At 36.8% G+C, this 19,406-nt stretch overlaps 1 protein-coding gene across 3 annotated transcripts in view; it reads right to left on the reverse strand.

Moving 5' to 3' along the window:
• The window catches only part of col4a4 (collagen, type IV, alpha 4), a 165,641-nt gene that overhangs the window by 30,062 nt on the left and 116,173 nt on the right, over window positions 1–19,406 (reverse strand). For all 3 annotated transcript variants that reach the window (XM_039759708.1, XM_039759717.1, XM_039759726.1), the window contains 6 exons: window positions 18,161–18,304; window positions 14,374–14,481; window positions 12,643–12,824; window positions 9,499–9,562; window positions 9,158–9,232; window positions 8,747–8,854 (listed from right to left, as the gene is read on the reverse strand). In XM_039759708.1, coding sequence (XP_039615642.1) covers window positions 8,747–8,854; window positions 9,158–9,232; window positions 9,499–9,562; window positions 12,643–12,824; window positions 14,374–14,481; window positions 18,161–18,304 — 681 coding nt within the window. The remainder of the gene's footprint in view (window positions 1–8,746; window positions 8,855–9,157; window positions 9,233–9,498; window positions 9,563–12,642; window positions 12,825–14,373; window positions 14,482–18,160; window positions 18,305–19,406) is intronic.

The raw sequence follows: 19,406 nt of genomic DNA on the forward strand, positions 1-19,406 counted from the left end.
CACTCCCTGCAGGACAGCCCGAGGGATGGTGTCGTATGCCTTTCAGACATTCCCAAGGATTAAGGAGTGTGACTACCCCTAGAGTTGGAACACATCCTCCGGTCCCCTTTCTTAAACATGGGGACCATCAACCCAATTTGTCAATTCAGATGCGCTGTCCCCAACTCCCCAACATCCATGCAATGCTGAAGAGGCATGTCAGCCAAGACAGCCCAACAAAGCCACAAGTTTTTTTTTAACTATCTTAGCGACTTCAGCTCCAGTGATGGGCGAATCCTCCTCCAAGATCCCCGGCTATCCTTCCTCAAGGATGGCGTGTCAGTAGGATTTAGGAGGTCAATGACTGCCCAACTATATCCCCAGGTGAGGTCAGCAGCACTTGATATAATCCCCAATATAAATCTCAGGCTCAAAGCACTGCTTATTCCTTCTGAGTTGCCTAACTGATTTTGGCTTTCCCATTCTGGGTTTTCTAGATACTTCCTCATCCCCATAAAGTCTGTTTTCCTCAACTTGTAAGTCTTTGCTTTGGTAAACATTTGTGTGTTTTCAAAGATATTCACACATTTGATGATTTTCTGGTCACTGTTACCGTACTTAAATTATCAATAGATTCTGCTTTTATTACTCTTGTCTCTATTGTTTAAAAACAAGTAATATAGACAGGTGTTAACACCTGTTGGGCAAAAAACAAATAAAATTTTGTAGAAGAAGGTTTGGAGCTTTCAAGGACTACCTACGAATAAAACTCACAGAAGTTCTTATTGATATTGGTGCGAAAATCCAATATCCCTGCAATGGATGCAAAGTAATCATATGTGTATAATGTCAACAGTAGTAATTTACTGCACTAGAATAATAGTACTATGTGCTAATAATAATAATAATAATACATTTTATTTATACAAGGCGCCTTTCTGAAAACTCAAGGACACCGATCAAACAGTAAATAAATAAAAGACACAATTATAAACAACTAAAAACATCAGAAAATATAAAAATTAAAACCAAACATAACCACTGTAATCATAAAGAAAAGCCATTTTAAACAGATGCGTTTTAAGTTTACATTTGAAGGATGAATATGATTTGATATTTCTAAGCTCGACAGGTAATGTATTCCAGAGCTTGGAAGCAGAACGGCTGAAAGCTCTGCTCCTCATGGTGGTTAGACGTGCAAGAGGGATGGTCAGATGGATGGAAGAAGAGGATCTGAGGTTACGGGAGGAAATGGCAACATGAAGGAGGTCAGACAGATATGGAGAGGCGAGGTTATGAATGGCCTTAAATATTAGTAGCAGAATCTTAAAATCAGTTTGAAACTTAATCAGGAACCAGTGGAGCTGCTGCAAGACCGGAGTAATATAATGAATAAATGAGATTTGAGTAATGCTGCGTGCTGCAGAATTCTGGACTAACTGAAGCTTATGAAGAGATTTATTAGGGAGACCAAAGAGCAGTGAATTGCAGTAGTCCAGCCGAGAAGTAACAAGACTGTGAACAAGAATGGCAGTGGTATGAGGAGCGAGGGAGGGGCAAATGCGATTAATATTACATAGGTGGAAGTAAGAAGACCAGGTGATGTTATTAATGTGAGATTGGAAGGGTAGAGTACTGTCGAGGATGACACCCAGACTCTTGACCTGAGGTGATGCGGAAACAACAGAGTTATCAATAATAAGAGAAAGACTATTGGTTTTGGATAATGATAATTTGGAACCAATGAGGAGAACCTCATTTTTTTTACTGTTTAATTTAAGAAAATTCAAACAGAACCAGGATTTAATTTCAGCAATGCAGTCAATAAGCAAAGGTGGTGGAAAAGAGGAGGTGGGTTTACTAGCAAGGTAAGGCTGGTTGTCATCAGAATAACAGTGAAAATTAATGTTCTATTTACAGGAAATATTGCCAAGGGGAAGAAGGTAAATAATAAAAAGAAGAGGCCCCAGGACAGAGCCCTGGGGCACACCTGAAGTAACAGCGGTGGGTTGGGAAGTGAAGGTTTTAAGCTGAATGAACTGAGTGCAGTGAATTTCAAGCTCAGACATCTGATGCAGTAAAGAGTTTTCTTCTGATCTAACCATGGGAATCTGCTGATCATCATCAGGATCTGCCACATGGGGGCAGTATCTTCAAAACTGAGAGATGCTGTTCACATTAATGTACTTAAGGTGGCGCATTTGCATCTGATTTGCAGCAAGCAACATTGTGAAGTAACAAATGGCAGCCATCCAGACATATGCAGGTTCACTCATGGAGCTGAAGTTTACTGCCAAAAAAAAAAAAACATCAAATGTGACTTAAATTTTGGCAAAAACTCTGAATTGCGAAGTAGGGATGTCTTCGACACTTCCACACTTCATAGAGTGTGGGGAGAAAGCTGTGAAAAAAAATTTGATCATGACAGTTCTATAAGAAAGCAAGGCTTGTTCCAATTTTGATTCAGAAAATATAATCATTCCCCAAATGTAAATGACAATGGTAGAAATAAAAACTTAAGTATTATCAAAGTGATTAAGTCAGACCGATTCAGATCTAGTACAAATTGGCATGGTGATCTGTTTAAATAAGAAAAACAATACTGGAGCAAGGGCAGAAGTTTATCAAATAGGAAATTCAAATATGCATTTGTGTCAATAACGACAACTAGTTCTTAGTCAAAAAGGGAGAATTTGACTAATATATAGAAGGAAAAAATGGCAAATGATAGGGTGTAAGAGAATAAGTCGGTTTTCTTTTAGAGTAGTTCATCAGATAAACAGCAGAATTTACCACACTCATTAGAAATTCCCTCCCAAAATCTGCTGCAGCGGAAATAATCTTATTTACAATATGGCTAATACAATTCTGTACCATTTAAATCTTTTTTTAATTGTTAAAAGCAAGTAGCATTGCATACAATAAAGTCAAACTTAGCAAAACCAAATTCAATTCCACACCCACCGAAGAGAAAGAGAGAAAGGCCAACAGCCAGAGTAAAATTTTAAGAGTAGGAAAGAGGGAAAAGAATCCTTTTCCCCAATATAAATGCTTATTCTAAATGTTATTGATTAGATCCTGCCAGGTTTTAAAAACTTTTTGTACAGGTCCTCTAAGTGAGAATTAGATTTTTTCCAATTTCAGATAATATATATGATCAGTTACCCACTGACTTAAAGGAGATGAGTTAGGATTCTTCCAGTAGAGCAAGATAAATCCACGTGCTAATAGTGAAGTAAAGGCAATCACAGTTTGTTTGTCCTTCTCCACTTTAAGCCCATCTGGAAGTACACCAAACACAGCTGTTAATGGGTTAGGAGGGATTGTGACACCAAGGCTGTCTGAAAAGCACTTAAAGATTTTGGTCCAGAATGATGTTAATTTGGTGCACACACAAAACATATGGCCCGATGAGACTGGAACTCGACTGCAGTGTTTACAGGTAGGATCTTGCCCTGGAAAAACTTTGGGCAAAACGAGATAGATGTGCTCGATAAAAGATTTTAAGTTGAATAATTGTATGCTTTATGCATATGGAGGTAGAGTGAATTCTGTGTATGGCTGCCTTCCACTTCTTTTCTGAAATGTTGAGTAACAGATCCTTTTCCTACTGTATTCTGGAATCTTTGAAAGAAACGGATTTTAAAATGTTTTGATATAGTATGAAAATGCTGTCTGAGTCTTCAAGACTGCTCAGTATTTCTTCTGGAATAAAAAATTGGGAAGATTTTGATTAGCGAAGTTTCACTATTTTGGAAATAGTGGAAAATTTGTGTTGATGGGGATCTAAATTTGAAGTCTAATTTTTCATAGGATGCAAAGATCCCGTGCGTTTTTTCAAACATTAAAAACTATGTAGGTTTGAACGGGTGGAAAAAGGTGGTTATCATGTAAAGGTGCCACAGATATAAGTTTCTCTATCTTGAAGTGTTTCCTACATTTTTTCCATATTCTGAGTGATTGAAGGACAATTAGGTTGTTACTATATTGACGATAACTTGTAATTACTGGAGTACAAAGCAAGGAAAATAAGGAGGTGCTGCAGGATTTTATTTCTATTGCGGACCAGGACTGTGTATGTTCATCTATTTGTGTCCAGGTTTTTATAGCTTGTATATTTGCCGTCCAGTAATAAAACTGAAAGTTAGGTACAGCCATGCCACTTTCAGCTTTAGGTCGTTGTAGGATCGCCTTTTTTGTGCATGGATGTTTTGAATTTCAAATAAATCAGGTTATGATTTTTTAATGTTCATGGGGATGTTCTAAAATAGAAACAGAAGCTAAGGAAGGATATTCATCTTGACAGTGTTAATTCTCCCTGATAAAGAGAGATGGAGGGCAGACCATCTATGCACATCTTGTTTAAGTTTTTCTATGCAGACAGCAAAATTTTCTTAAAAAAGAGCATTACATTTACTTGTGATGGTTACCACTAGGTATTTAAACTGATCTGCGATTATAGTACACAACTATTCACTGGAAAAAGCAAACTTTTATTCAAATTAACTAGCAAAATACCCGCGCTTCGCAGCGGAGAAGTAGTGTGTTGAAGAAGTTATGAAAAAGAAAAGGAAACATTTTAAAAATAACATAACCTGATTGTCAATGTAATTGTTTTGTCACTGTTATGAGTGTTGCTGTCATCAAGGATTTGATTATCATTATTTCTTTCAATCAGGTTCGTATTAGGAGGACGTGTTGTTATGATGTTACATTCCGTGTTTGTCAACCGTTTTAAAGATAACAGGTTTCATTCATCGAAGTGTTCACTACGCAAGTCGCTACTCATGAATGTAAGATGTTTAACATGCATTCCCGGTATTAACTTCTGCTAAACGTACCATGGTGTGACGTAAGGGAGCTGACTGTAAAAAGGCAAGAAGGCGCGTATTTTGAACGAAAAGGGAGAAGACAGCGAAAGAGTGGAAAAGTGAGAAGGAAAACTGTTTAAATAAAGAGCTAGGAAGGTGAATGGAAAGAAGCAGCCAGCGGTAAAGCAAGGACAGAGCAATAAGGACGGTTCGGTGCACGTAGAAGGTGTAACAATAAGATTGTTAAGCCTTATGATAATGTTACTGCACGGACTTTTTAGAGAGACGCACTGGCAGAAGTATAATCTGAACCCCTCTACAGTGTTGTTTATTTTCGGGTTGTAATGTTCATCAAATTTACGTATCATCTGGTCCAGTGGCTGAACCGTGCATATGACACCTAGGCCTTCAGTAGTGCTCCGTCTGAATCAACCCACCCCTCAAAAACTAATTTATGGTTATAAAAACCATCTTAATATGCAGAAATACAGTATAAAGAGCGGCTGCATCGCAGATAGATAACTCCTGTAGCCAAAATAAATGTCTTTATTGAATAGACAAACCAGGGGTGAACAAGTTCCTTTCTACTGCAGCTACAGCCGTGACACACATAAAAAAAATCAATAATAACTCATAAACTTGCAATATTATTTAGGAAAATCCCAACATTTTACTCACCAAAAATTCGGATTATTTGTAAAGAAAATCCATCCTCCTCTCTTTCCTCAAAAACAGTTCAATTACTCTGTCGTACAGATTATCCGTGCACTTCAGTTCCATCAAAAAGTCCCTTTCTATCACCATCGAAGCTAATGCTGAAAGTCGAACCTGCCCTGTCGTATTTCTGGCATAAGTTTTAATTCGCTTTAGGGCTGAAAATGTCCGCTCGACAGAAGCAGTGTACACGGGAATGGTTACCACCAAATATACCAATGTGAACAGCTGCCCCATGCTCTCATTCAGATTTTTCTGATGAAAGAAGTCAAAGAGATGAGTGGGAGATTTTCCTGCAAAATCATCCATGACATACATCACAGTCAGTTCTGTTTTTAGCCGAGATAGATCAAAAACTGCTCCATTGCTCTTGGAACTGGAGAAGGCTGCATGTGGGAAATTTATCTTGTATTCCTGTAACATATGGGGGTCGAGGAGCGTGACAAACATCAGTTCTTCGTGGTCTTGAAATCTGGTCTGTGTCTGGCAAATAATATTGTCCAGAATCCTGACATGGACTTGGCGCTAGTGCGCGTGAGGATCTTGCACTCGGAGTGTCTGCAGTGCGTTCAATGTCCTCGTAGTGTTCCTCATATCAGCTTCTATCCAATCAATGGGTCTGAATACAGTGACATTGCCATACGCCTACTAGAGGCCCTACTGACACCAACTCAAAATCTGATTGGTTGAAGCAACAGTTTAATCGAAATTTATGGATTGTGAAGGCCTCTCTGCCTGGCAACAAATGATGGCTGAAATGTAATTGGTTAAATGCTTTAATACGAAAATACATGTCTGGAAGCAGCACAACCATTGGAAAAGCTATGAAAGGAAGCGGACAGACTATTTGGAATTATTTAATAAGTATTCATGGACAAAATATAATTAACATCAGTTTGTGATTCAGAAATTTTTTTAGGCCAGCAGAGAAGGCATGACTTCGCCAGGTCTTTAGCATCGAGGCTTTATACCCTGTGTCTTCTCATTAAACTTGTATCTCGCGAATATCTTGTGCGATCTTGCGATGTCCATGGCTTTATTTAATTTTAGCTCAGACCCGGCACTTAAAAGTTTCTCTCGCACTTTCGCTGAGGGAGGGTTTCCGCAGTAGCTGCACTTATGAATATGCTAAGCACAGTCCTTCACCCGCGAATATTTACCTTATATGGGAAGGCACTCAATTACATGTGAGGCGTGATGATGCGAGCCGCAACTCCGCCTCACACGGCGACCGAGCTGCAGGTTATTACAGTATATGGACGAAAGTAGGTTCCAGTTATGACCGTTATGTGTAGAATTTCGAAATAAAACCTGCCCAACTTTTGTAAGTAAGCTGTAAGGAATGAGCCTGCCAAATTTCAGCCTTCTACCTACACGAGAAGTTGGAGAATTAGTGATGAGTGTGTGAGTCAGTCAGTCAGTCAGTGAGTGAGTCAGTGAGGGCTTTGCCTTTTATTAGTATAGATTCTGAGTCCAGATATCTTTTGAGATTTTGCTAGTGTTGTTAGGGCTTCAGGCACAGAATTTTGTGGTTCTGATATATACAGTACAATATCATCTGCATATATTTTCTGTTCAAGTCCTTCTCTGATAATCCCCCTTTATCTCAGATACATTTCAAAAGTGAGCAGAAAATGGCTAAATTTTGCTAAATTGCAAATAGCAGTGGTGAAAGGGGTATCTTTGTCTAGTATCACATTCTAGTTTGAAATAGTCTGAAATCATGTTTTTAATACAAACTGAAGCTTCTGGACTGGTATACAGTAGTTTAATCCATGCACATATGTTCATATTTGTGCAATGTGGTTAAAAGGTAATTCCATTCAACCATATCAAATGCTTTTTCTACATTTAAAGATGATAAGATCTCTTGAGTGTTAAACTTTATGGATGAATATATTACATTAAACAGGTGTCGAAGATTGGAAGCTAAGTGTCTACCTTTAATAAATATGGTTTGGCTTTGTGATATTACTGAGGGAAGCACTTTCTCAGTCCTTCTGGATAGAATTTTAGAGAGTATTTTAACATCATTATTCAGAATTGAGATTGGTCTGTAACATGCACATTGTAATCCTTCTATATAAAAGCGGTCAGGATTGTCCTTCCGTCCCGTGAGTGCTACGCAGGCGCGGAGTTTCACACACACCCCGTCCATTTTGCAATGCACGCTGGGATTTGTAGTTTCATTTTTCCTGGTAAAAGATGATTTTCTACTCCAGACAGTGCGATATCTTCTTCTTCTTTCTTACTATATTAAAGTGGTCGGGATTGTCCTTCCGTCCCGTGAGTGGCAAGCGTAGCGGTATTCCACTTATCACAGACTCACTACTTGCAGCTTGCGGTACGAAACGACATGATGTGAGCAGAGTTCTGGTGCTCCCATCGTTCCCTTGCTTTTGTACGCGATACGCTGGAAAAATAGACAAAATTATGTCTCTGGAAATAATTAATGTTGATGGAGTACAAATGCCTCACCGCGTAGTAAATATCACCGGGGTTCAAAAGGGCGACCTCAATATAGAAAAAAAGTTTAAAATTTCATCACAAAATTAACAGAAATTACGAGTATTAAAGTAATACCGCTCAAATGCAATATAACCAAATTAATTAATTTTTTTGAAAAAAAATATCAAATTGATCTACATATTGAATTGCCTTAAGAAGTGGTCAACTTAAAAGTCGGTCGCCTTAAAAGGCGGGTCAGCCTAGTAAGATCTTATTTTTCGTAGAAAAGACGGTGATTAATGTTTGGCAAAAATTTTGAGGTAGAATTTTATTGTCTCTAGCTTCTATAAATATTACTAATAAAATTGAATTTTTTTTTATAAAAATATCTGGATCTGCGGCTTTCCCACTCTAGTAATTCTGAGCCTGTCGGAGGTTTATCCAATTGCTCTGCACTGATAGGACTTACAGTAGTCTCTAAATGTGTGCATTATATTTTTATGGTCAATAATTTTATTTCCGTCTGTTTTGGAAGTTACTGATATTGCATTGTGAACTTCCTGCTTGTGGATTTATTGAGATAAGATCTTATTACCCTTCTCTTCATGTTCATAGTAATGATGTATGATTTAAAAATGAGTTGGTACATTTCTTCTGTTGTCACAAGGTTGAGTTCTGACTCCAAAGCCTGTCTTTTCCTATAAAGTACCTCATTTGGAGACCTGGTATGTTCTTGATCTCTTCTGGTTTGTAAAATTTTAATCTGTACTGTTTTATCAGCAACAACTTAATACCTTGTTCTCCTGGTTTTCCTCGACTTCCAGGAGCGCCTGGTACACCTCGTTCTCCTGGTTGTCCATATGAGCCTGGAAAACCTGGATCTCCTGCTTGACCTTGCCTTCCTTTAAATTGAAAATAGGATTATTACTTTAACTATTATATAAACCCATAATAAAACAGTTGTACATTTTTCTACTTTTATTTTAATCTTTGCTGTATGTAGTTTGGACAAATCTTCGGTATCTTATTAGGCTCCAAAACCTACAATCTATTGGATGGATGTAAAGCAACATGTAATTATCATTTCCTTGCCAAGTATTATATAAAAGAGATGATTTTGTGATTGCACTTGCTTTTGGCATAATATATGATGCAACTGATTATCTGCATAGATTAAAAAAACATTTATAAAGAATTATACCAACCTGAATTTCCTCTGTCACCTGGAAGCCCTTTTGGTCCAGGAATTCCCGGCATGACAACAGTATCTCCTTGGTCACCTTATAGAGCCAAATAATTGCAATTTACTTCCTGGTCCCATAAAATGTTGGGGAAAGCCATATACATCATATTATAAATCAACAAAGATATCAGGATTCAACAGCAATCAGGAATTTACCTACTGTATAAATTATTTCACAATCTGACTTGTCAAATTAGAAAAATATGGACATAAATACATGTAAGTGAAATTAAGTTATTTGTTTTCAAACTTAGCTGCATTGAACATTTTCAGAATAAAAAAGTAAATTATATTATTTTTTACCTTTAATTCCTTTCAATCCTGGAAAACCTGGACTGCCAACAGTACCTGATAAACCAGGATCTCCCTAGGAAAATACAGGGATACAAATAAACACATTGTTCCATTTACCACTCCCAAAAATATGAGTTAAAAGTTAGTTAAAAATTTATCAAAACAACTCTTGATTACTTTTTCAGACAAGTATCATAAGTTTAATTTATAATTTGAAAATGACCTACAGCTTTAATCAGTTTTTTTTTTTTCCACTACTGAAAATTTCAAACATTTATTTGAGAAAATAGCCTGTGGTGGCTTGTGGTTCTTTAGATTTTTTTTCCTCTTCTATTAATTAAGTATACGTTATACTAAAGGTTATTTCTTTGAAGAATTAACTTTAGCATTTACTGGTATATAGCAAAGTGGTAGGTGGTAATCAGAAAAAGCTAAATGGTACACTTCATTTGCCAGTTGCCACCATGAATTACATGAGACTTAATGAAGACTCAACTGATGAAGCAAGAAATGTAAGCCAGTGGCCACTCACTGTGTGTATCTTTGGTTATTCTACCTTTCAATACAGAATTTAACTGTGCTATACCACTGTTAGATTGCACTTTTTCTGCTTCACTAACCTAGCTGCTTCTCCATTTCCTTAAATGTCTTATTAAAGCTGATAACGTTTTATACTTTCATTATAGCCAATATGTGTTATTACTCTAGAGATGCTAATTTGTGTCCCTCTGTATAACAGTTTTCTATTTGTTCAACTGATATTTGGAAATTTGCCCCAGTTTAAATGAGTGAGCATGCTTTTATGTATCCTCAGTAAAACAAAAAACATATGCAGCAAAGAATCCTTAGTTATTCTCTCATTACATATCTAATGACTTTGGTGGTCCAAGAAACTAGCGTAGGCTCTTACTGCTCTGAAGCCCACACATGTGGATGCCTACATTCATCAGATTTTGTCATCATCCTGATCTTCACTTCCTGTCCCACTCCCATGGTTTCTTTATGGTTTCATCATCAGCCTGTTATTCATATCTACCACAGCTTAGAAACAACTCAATTTAATATTGAGAAAATCATCTTTATAAACACTAAAGCTAGTTTTCCTTCTTTGTGACTAACTCAACCCAATGGTTGTTTTTAACAAAGATGAGAAAACTTTCAAAGAACCTGGAGAGCAATTAAATGTTAAATATTTTACCTATATAAATAAGTATTATAAGTTTATAAGTATACACATATCATATCTATATTTGCTTTATACTTTATCTTAAATTTTGATAAGTTAATTAAATTAGTTTTTTGATTATGAACTTATTAAAAAAAATTCCAATTTTGTTTTTTACAAAAACACCAACACATTAGCTATGATGTTGTGAAACAAATGACATTTAGTTCATTAATGAATAAACAAAACTTGCAAAGAGAGCCTCTGAATCCAAAATAAATATAGAATGTTTATGGTAGATAAAAAAAAAAATTGCTTACTTATATAATATAATAGATAGCCTATTTTAATCAAAATATAAATCGCGGAATATGTTCAAATTAGTGTAAAAACAATGGGAAAAGCGAAGCCATTTTTAAGGTTTTTGACAGATTAATTTTTGTTTTGTGGTGTAGTAATAAGTTTTTACATGCAGAATTTTAGACGACGTAAAAAAAGTCAATTGAATTAATATTATTATTAGGTTGATTTAATTCCATTACCACTACAACATTAATACAATAAGAATAATGCAAGATGAAAATATAGTTAACAAAAAAAACATTAAACAACAAACAAATAATACTATGTATTTTTCACGATAAAACTATCGGTTGTTTTTACGGAGCACACCAAAAATGTTCCAAGCATCAACTGGATGATAACATACTGTACATACAAGACCACAAGATTGTTACAGTCTGCTTTATATTTAAGATACTGTATATATGATGGCTCGAGTCACAAAGACAGAATGAATCCCTAAAATAGTGGGGATGCCAACCCGGCCAACTCTATTTATTTTCAAAAGCAAGTGGTGCTCAAACATAAAGAATGCTTGCAGTCGCCTCCAGTTTGCCCTCTGGTGGTTGTGAGCATTTCTCCACAGTTAAAATATAATACAGCCACTTTGTCCATTGTCATATTTTTATCTTGTCTTTTCTAGGTTAAAGCAATTCTGTCTTTAGTGATCTTCCATTAGAAATTATCGGGAGAATAAAAACTAGAATGCCAAATTCTTGCAAGTATTATTTTTAGTGTTATGGCTTTTGGTTGGAATAGCTCTCTGTTAAAGGTCTGTTCATGTGGATGTGTCAGCGGTAATGTTTAAATTAAGGTTAAAAATCTTGGTCTTCATTTTGCTTTTGAGTACTTTTGTACAGATATTACTTCTATGGAAAAGACACTACTCTGCTCCACTGCCTTTGTTGATACTTCACAATGAACGACTGCTAAAGACAGCTTCACTTGATTTCTTTATTACCACAATGCAACAGTATCTACTTTAGAAGTCATGCCCTTCTCTTTTCCATCCAATGTTTATCATTATTGAATTCTTATTCTCAAAAGGACAGATAAGAAGAACAATATAACAAAACTGTAATACTGATATAAAAAGAATATCATATTGACAAGAATAACAAGGCATAGGGGTGATTTCAGGTTTGAACCCCTTACAAAACATATTTTGTGACAGTTCCAACAGAATTGACAGAATTATGATTTGTGTACTTTCTGATTAAACTCCCCAACCAAAGTATTACTTTCTGGCTATGCCTCTGTCTGTGGATTATTGAAAGCAAGCCTTTGCAGACAGACAATTTTGGAATCCTTTTGCAAACTGATTTTAATGGCTATGGTTACCTGGAAGTGCATGCAAGGCTTAACATGAACTAGATTGGCAAAGTCAGAACAATTACAACTCAATATGTATATTTTAAGTTATTTGGTGTTTTCCTATGTGAGTAACCTTTGACTGACTGAACATAAACAAGCAAGATTTCTTATTGCTTTTTAAAGATTTTTGTTTATATTATGAAATGACAGGAATTGAGTTAAAGGAATCTACTGTGTGGTTTGACTGCATTCTGTTATAAAGCATCATTAGCACAATTTGAAGTTATCAATATACAGTACTAGAAATGCTGTTTCAACAGAAAATTGCATACATGGTCACCATTCATTCCAGGAAATCCAATTATCCCATTATAGCCTTTTGAACCTGGCATTCCAGGTGATCCAGGTAGGCCAGGAAGCCCCCTTTTACCATCTATGCCAGGCAAAAATCCAGGAGGGCCATCTGTGCCATCATCTCCAGGTAAACCTTTGAGGCCAGATAGGCCCTTCTCACCTAAAATAACAATTAAGTTTAAATTAATTTAAATACAGGTACAATGCTGTTTTGGAAGTGTTAGCATTTTGTAGAAAACATTTCCCTGAGGTGCACATTTTACTATTTTTTGTGACTGAAGTAAAACTTAATAAAAATATTCTGTTATAAAATGCACATAAATCATTCAAATTTTACAGGGTAAACATATTTTTGATTTAATAATGACAATAAATGCAACAGGCAATGTATACAATGAGGTAATTTGTTTGACTTGTGTATTGAGCATGATATTGTATATTATAAATTACTTAACAATTCCAAGCTTTCAAACTGATTAAAGTCCATTTGATATGCTAACAGAAACATACAAATCTGATTCCAAAACAGTCATACAACTTTCTTGATTAGAAGAAGCACACTCTGACCCACAACAGTGAACAGTGATAAATACATTTGAAAAGTAATGGAAGGATAAGTGAATGGAGATGAATAAAGTGTGTATAGAAATTGTTACTCAGCATTTTCAAAACATTGATCAACTACAGTGAAGATCAAACAGGTACTCAAAAAGAATAGAAACAAATTAATCTATTCCAGGAAAATATCACTTCTTGGTTTATGATTAAGATTGTCCATTAGTAACATTAAAATGACTTGGCATAACAGGTTGATTTTCGCTTTACTCAGCCTTGCCCTGCTGTTTAGCCCCATTTCCTAGAACTCCCTGTTATAGTCTTCTCTAATAATCTTTTTCAGGCTCAGATAAAGTCTTACATCCATTGATTTCTAAGATTGTCAGCCCACGCTTTCATTTTCACTATGTCTAGTTTGTATTAAATGGTGGAAACATAATAATGAAATTGTGGGTATAATTTAGAACACCTTGAAACAGTTAGAAAAGTGACAAAAAATCAAAGTATTTTGCAAGACCCTGTGAAGGATGGCCGGGGCCCATGCCTGGCCGGGATTCCCCTTCACCACATCTGCCAGGGGAACAAGGGTGGGAAGCCCAGTATCTCCCCCTGGACGCTAGATGGCAGCCTCCCTGGGTTGTAGCGGTGCCTTGGACTCCCCCAGGGCTTCATGGGGGTTGGAGTTCTGTGCAAGTCTGTGGGGTTCCACAAGGAAGGAGCTCCTGGCCCCGTTTTGTACTGGTTTCACCTTACCCGAAAGTGCAGCCAGATGTCACCAATCAAGCACCTGGAGCACTTCTGGGTACCCAATAAAAGGGAGCCAGTGACCACCACTCAGCAGCCAGAATCGGGAGGAAGAGGACGAGATTGCCAGGGAGGTTTGGTGGAGGAAGAGAAAGTGCTTGGTGTTATTGTACTGTGTTTGGGACTGTGTTGTGTCTGTGGGTATGAGGAAGGCGTAGCCCACAGACGAAGATAAATTAATATTTTATTTATTTTACCCGTGCCTCCCATGTGAATCTGTGTCGGGTACCCGTAATTAGGATTTAGAAAACTATGGGCATATTTCATAAATAATTTTATTACAAATGTCTGTAGTTTGTTGTCACTAAGAAATGTCATGCACATTGTTAATTTATATTCACAAGGTTTACCTCTTGGCCCAGTAAATCCAATCTCTCCTGGAAAGCCAGGGTCTCCTCCGTCTCCTCTGATGTAGTTAATCTGAACCTCTCCTTGGAATCCTAGGACACCTTTAACACCTAAAAATAATGAAAGTAAAATGAAATGTTAAAACTGTAATTGTCAAGTTGAAGGAAGACAAAAAGCAAGAGTTGTCAAGTAATCTAGCACATGAAGAAGAAAAGGGGAATGTGCTTAAATAGGTGATGTTGTGCATTTGCATGACTTAAAGTACTTCATAACTGACAAAATGGGACGAGGAAATACTAAGAAAACAACATCCATCCATCATCCAACCCGCTATATCCTAACTACAGGGTCACAGGGGCCTGCTGGAGCCAATCCCAGCCAACACAAGGCACAAGGCAGGGAGCAAATCCTGGGCTGGGTGTGAACACACACACACACACCAAGCGTAATTTAGAAATGCCAGTGCACCTAACTTGCATGTCTTTGGACTGTCAGAGGAAACCAGAGTACCCGAAGGAAACCCACGCAGACACGGGGAGAACATGCAAACTCCACGCAGGGAGGACCCGGGTCTCCTGACTGCGAGGCAGCAGCGCTACCCACTGCACCACCGTGCCACCCAGAAAATAATATGTTGTTACTAAATATAAATACTTTTTAATAATGGTTTTGTGGAAACAGAGCCTAGCTGTACATTCTGTAGTGAAATTGGTGAAAGTGTTGAAGAAAATTTAAAAACGTTACAGTATAAGAGAATGAACAACTGTTATCAGAAAATCTGAAGAGTACCAATTTTTTCATACTGCTTAGCTGTCAGAAATGTGAAGCTTGATTGAAAAAGAGGGAAAGTTTCCATTAGGATGTTGAAGTAGTGTGTTCACTGATCTTGAAAAATCGAAGGGTGATTGAAGTGTCGGCCATTCGTGTAATAATGCTGTTATGAACAAGAAATGAAGGTGTTTGAAAGAGTGCTAGAAAAAGGGGGTAGAATCAGATTAAAGGACAGCACAAATTAAATACCAGTGAGAGTTGTTAGGACTTCAGGCTGACTTTAAATATCAATAGAGATGGAGTCGCACAAGCAAAACCAGGAAGGGAGTTTAAGAGTGCAAGAGACATAAAGTTGAACCTGCCAAGTGTTCTAAAATGGGATTTTACAGCAGTAAAGAGACAGGCTAGAGCTGGAGATTTGCAATTCTCTGACATAGTTATAGGCCACAAACCGTGTGTACCAATGTTTGGATGAAGAGCTTTGTAATTCAGAGTTATGAAGATCATTCACTATCTTTTATAAAGGTGGAGCAATTTGGCCATCTGAGGGTGCTGTGAGTACAGCTTTTTTGTTTGGGTAAAGACTCTCTCAATAGCATTCTGTGCCTGCTTAAAACAGATAAATATGGAACTGCAGCATTTCAACTAACAAGTGCTGAAAACACAGTTAAATACTTCATCACCCAATTTACAGTGGTAGGGATTTTTCATAGAAGATAAAATTACACTTCAGCTGCAGGGGAAGATATGCAGGATTCAAAGCTTAGGCCGCTGTTAAGTATAACTCCAAGACTGAAGAAAACAAAATAAAGCACAAAAATATGAATCTAAAAAAATAAATAAATGCACTTAGTCATGGCGATTTCATTTATACTGTAGTTAATCTAGTAGTATTTTTCTATAAAGTAGCTTTTTCATAACCTTCAGTGTGTTCTTGCCAATTACACTTATGTATTTGTATGTACTAATCAAGAAAGCAATGCCACAGGATGCCTCTTTCAACACACAAGCTAAACTGAACAAAAACATCAAAGTTTCTGAATTCCCCTACAGAAATGAGTAACTTGTTTTTCAAATTTTAATTAAAAGGTATATACTGTAGTAAGAAGCTACAAACACTCCCCTGTAATAAAAAAATGAAAATTATGTATGGTACTAAAAAGACCCTGACTACATTTCTAAAACATACAAATAAATCTTAAAGGAATAATTTTATGTTTCTTGACACTCGGTAGAATACAATCAAATTTACTCCTGTAACTTTTGCCTGGTTGGATTACAATTTGAAAAGGTAAAGCAAATACTTACAAAAAGGTTACTGGTATCATATGCCAATATGCTTATTTCACTAACAAATTTATATTTGGGCACTAAGTTAGTCCTCAGATAGTTATTATTTGAAAAATATTTACCCAGATATTACACAATAGTCCAAACTATTATACACTCACTGAGCAAATTATTAGCAACACCTTTGCACCTGCTTATCCATGCAACTATCTAATCAGCCAATCGTGAAGCAGCAGCACAATGCATACAATCATTCAAATACAGGACAGGAGCTTCAGTCAGTGCTCACATCAAACACCAGAATGGGGAAAAATTGTGATCTCTGTGATTTCGACTGTTGCATGACTGTTGGTGCCAGACAGGCTTGCTTGAATATTTCTGTAAACTGATGACCTTCTGGGATTTTCAGACACTCAGAATGCAGAAGAAAAAAACAAACAAAAAACATCTAGTGAGTGACAGTTTTGCAGATTGAAATGCCTTGCTGATGAGGGTACAGTAACTCAAACAACCATTCTGTACAACTGAGGTGAGCAGAAAAGCATTTTGGAATGTATAACATGTTAAACCTTAAAGTGGATGAGCTTCAATAGTAGAAGACCATGTCGGGTTCCAATCCAGTCAGCCAAAAACAGAAAGCTAAGGCTGCAGCAGGAACCAACTCACCAAAACTGGACATCTGAAGACTAAAAAAAAGTAGTCTGGTCTGATGAATATCGACTTCTGTTGAAGCACACACATGGTAGGGTAAGAATTTGGCACCTACAGCTTGAATCCAAGCACCCAGCCTGCCTTGTTTCAACCGTCCAGACTGGTGGTGATAGTGTAATGATGTGGGGAATGTTTTCTTGGCACACTTTGGGGCTGTTAATACCAGTCAATCATCACTCTGTGCCACGGCATATATGACTATTGTTGCTGACCATGTGTATCCCTTCATGGCCACAATTTACCCATCTTCTAATGGCTACTACCAGCATGACAGTCCACCATGCCACAAAGCAAAAGTCATCTCAAACTGGTTTCATGAACATGACATGAACTCAGTGTTCTTCGTTGGCCTCCTCATTCAATGGATCTCAATGCAGAAGAACACCATTAGGATGTGGTAGAATGAGAAATTCACAGTGTACAGTGAGTGTACTGAATGACATTAGAATTACATCATTATTATAAACAATTGTAATGGCATAAAATGGTTTCACCTATAGTCTTCTGTAATGCACACATTTTTAAAGTATAAATTAAATGAAATACATATCAACTTAACCACAATACTACGGTTGATCTCACATTATGAAAAATCTAAATGGTATGATGTTTAAAAAGTTTTTATTTTTCTTGTATACTTAACTGCTACTGCCTCTGACCCTGAATTAGACAAAGCTGGCCAAAGAGTAAATGGATAAATGGACTGACTGATACTGACAGGCTGTGGTAAGCCCAATGCCATGCTACTTTAAAACTTAACATTCTATATAGGTGAAAGCATATAACAATTTAAAACGTGGGGAGCTAAAACCGTTTTGTCATTGACAGGAAGAGAATCATGTGTTATTTTTTTTCTAGTCCAGCCTGGAAACTGTACCATCACAGACAGTAAGATGAAAGATGATATTATTCACCAATTCTGAACTCCACATACTGTACACATGACTTGAACCTATAAAACTGCCAAAAGCTGAAAACAGCTAGACTCCTGTAGTTCTGTTTTTTTTAAACAAATACCTTTTTCTCCTTGGTTTCCTATATCCCCTGCGTAGCCTCTTTTGCCATCAAAACCTTTTTCTCCTTTTGACCCTGGAGATCCAGGTATCCCAGGTATTCCGCAAGGTCCAGGGAAACCTTCAATGCCCGAAGCACCTCGCAATCCTTAATAAAGAAAAAAAACAAATGAAATTCCGTTTCAGTTTAGGAGATGAAAATGATATAATTTTCATATTTGATCAGATTTCTCTTTTTTAGCAAAGCATCCGTACCTAATTCTGTTTCAACCAAAACTGAAGATTGAGGTAAAACCTGTGGAAACATTATGACAAGCTAAACTATGTTAGGGGATTACCTCCAAGCTGGTGCTTGCTTTTTCCATATTTTGTCTCCACATATCTGTAGCTAGTTAGGGTAACTTGAGCGGATTGTATAAATACAAGGAAAAGTGATACAATTTTTGGATACATTCTTTAGTAAGAAATGTAGGATACCACTTCATACCATTAAATCCATGTAAATGTATTTAATATATACCCTAATAGGTATAAACCAGGGGTCCTCAATCACGGTCCTGGAGAGCCGCAGTGGCTGCAGGTTTTTGCTCCAACCCAGTTGCTTAATAAAAAGCACTTATTGCTAAAGTAACACTTCTACTTCACTTTAGTGACTTTGAGCCCTTATTGCTTAATTTTGTCTTAAACATCTATTTTAATTGCTCCTTATTATCAATAACATGCAAATGACAAGAGAGAGCAGCATTTCTCCATTTAGCTTATTTACATTTACACCCGTGTGTATTTATCTGCACTATTGGGTTTAATTAAATACTTGGAAGAAAAATGAAGAGAAAAAAGTGAAGGACTGAGAATTACTCGTCCATTTTAGCCTTCAAATCATTTGCATGATAGAAAGGGAAAGAAAATCTAGGATATGAGAATGACCTGACATAGCAGAGTTAATTTAATTTCATAGCTTGTTAGTGCTTTATTGGCAAGAATTGCTTTCTAATTAAGCAACCAGGTCAGAACAAAAACCTGCAGCCACTGCGGCTCTCTAGGACTGGGATTGAGGACCCCTGGTATAAACCAAAGAATGATTTACTTTAAGAAATGATGTTTTTTTACCTGCTTACTTCTTTAAAATTAATGTTAATGCTTTATGAAGCCTATACAAATGTGCAAAAGAAATTAACATTAATACCACCTAGTAAAGGTTCAGCAGCTGAAACCTTTGTTTAGTAGGAATTTACTTTCACTGTTTTTGA

Source organism: Polypterus senegalus, chromosome 1, assembly GCF_016835505.1.
Source record: "Polypterus senegalus isolate Bchr_013 chromosome 1, ASM1683550v1, whole genome shotgun sequence".
Taxonomy (NCBI): domain Eukaryota; kingdom Metazoa; phylum Chordata; class Cladistia; order Polypteriformes; family Polypteridae; genus Polypterus; species Polypterus senegalus.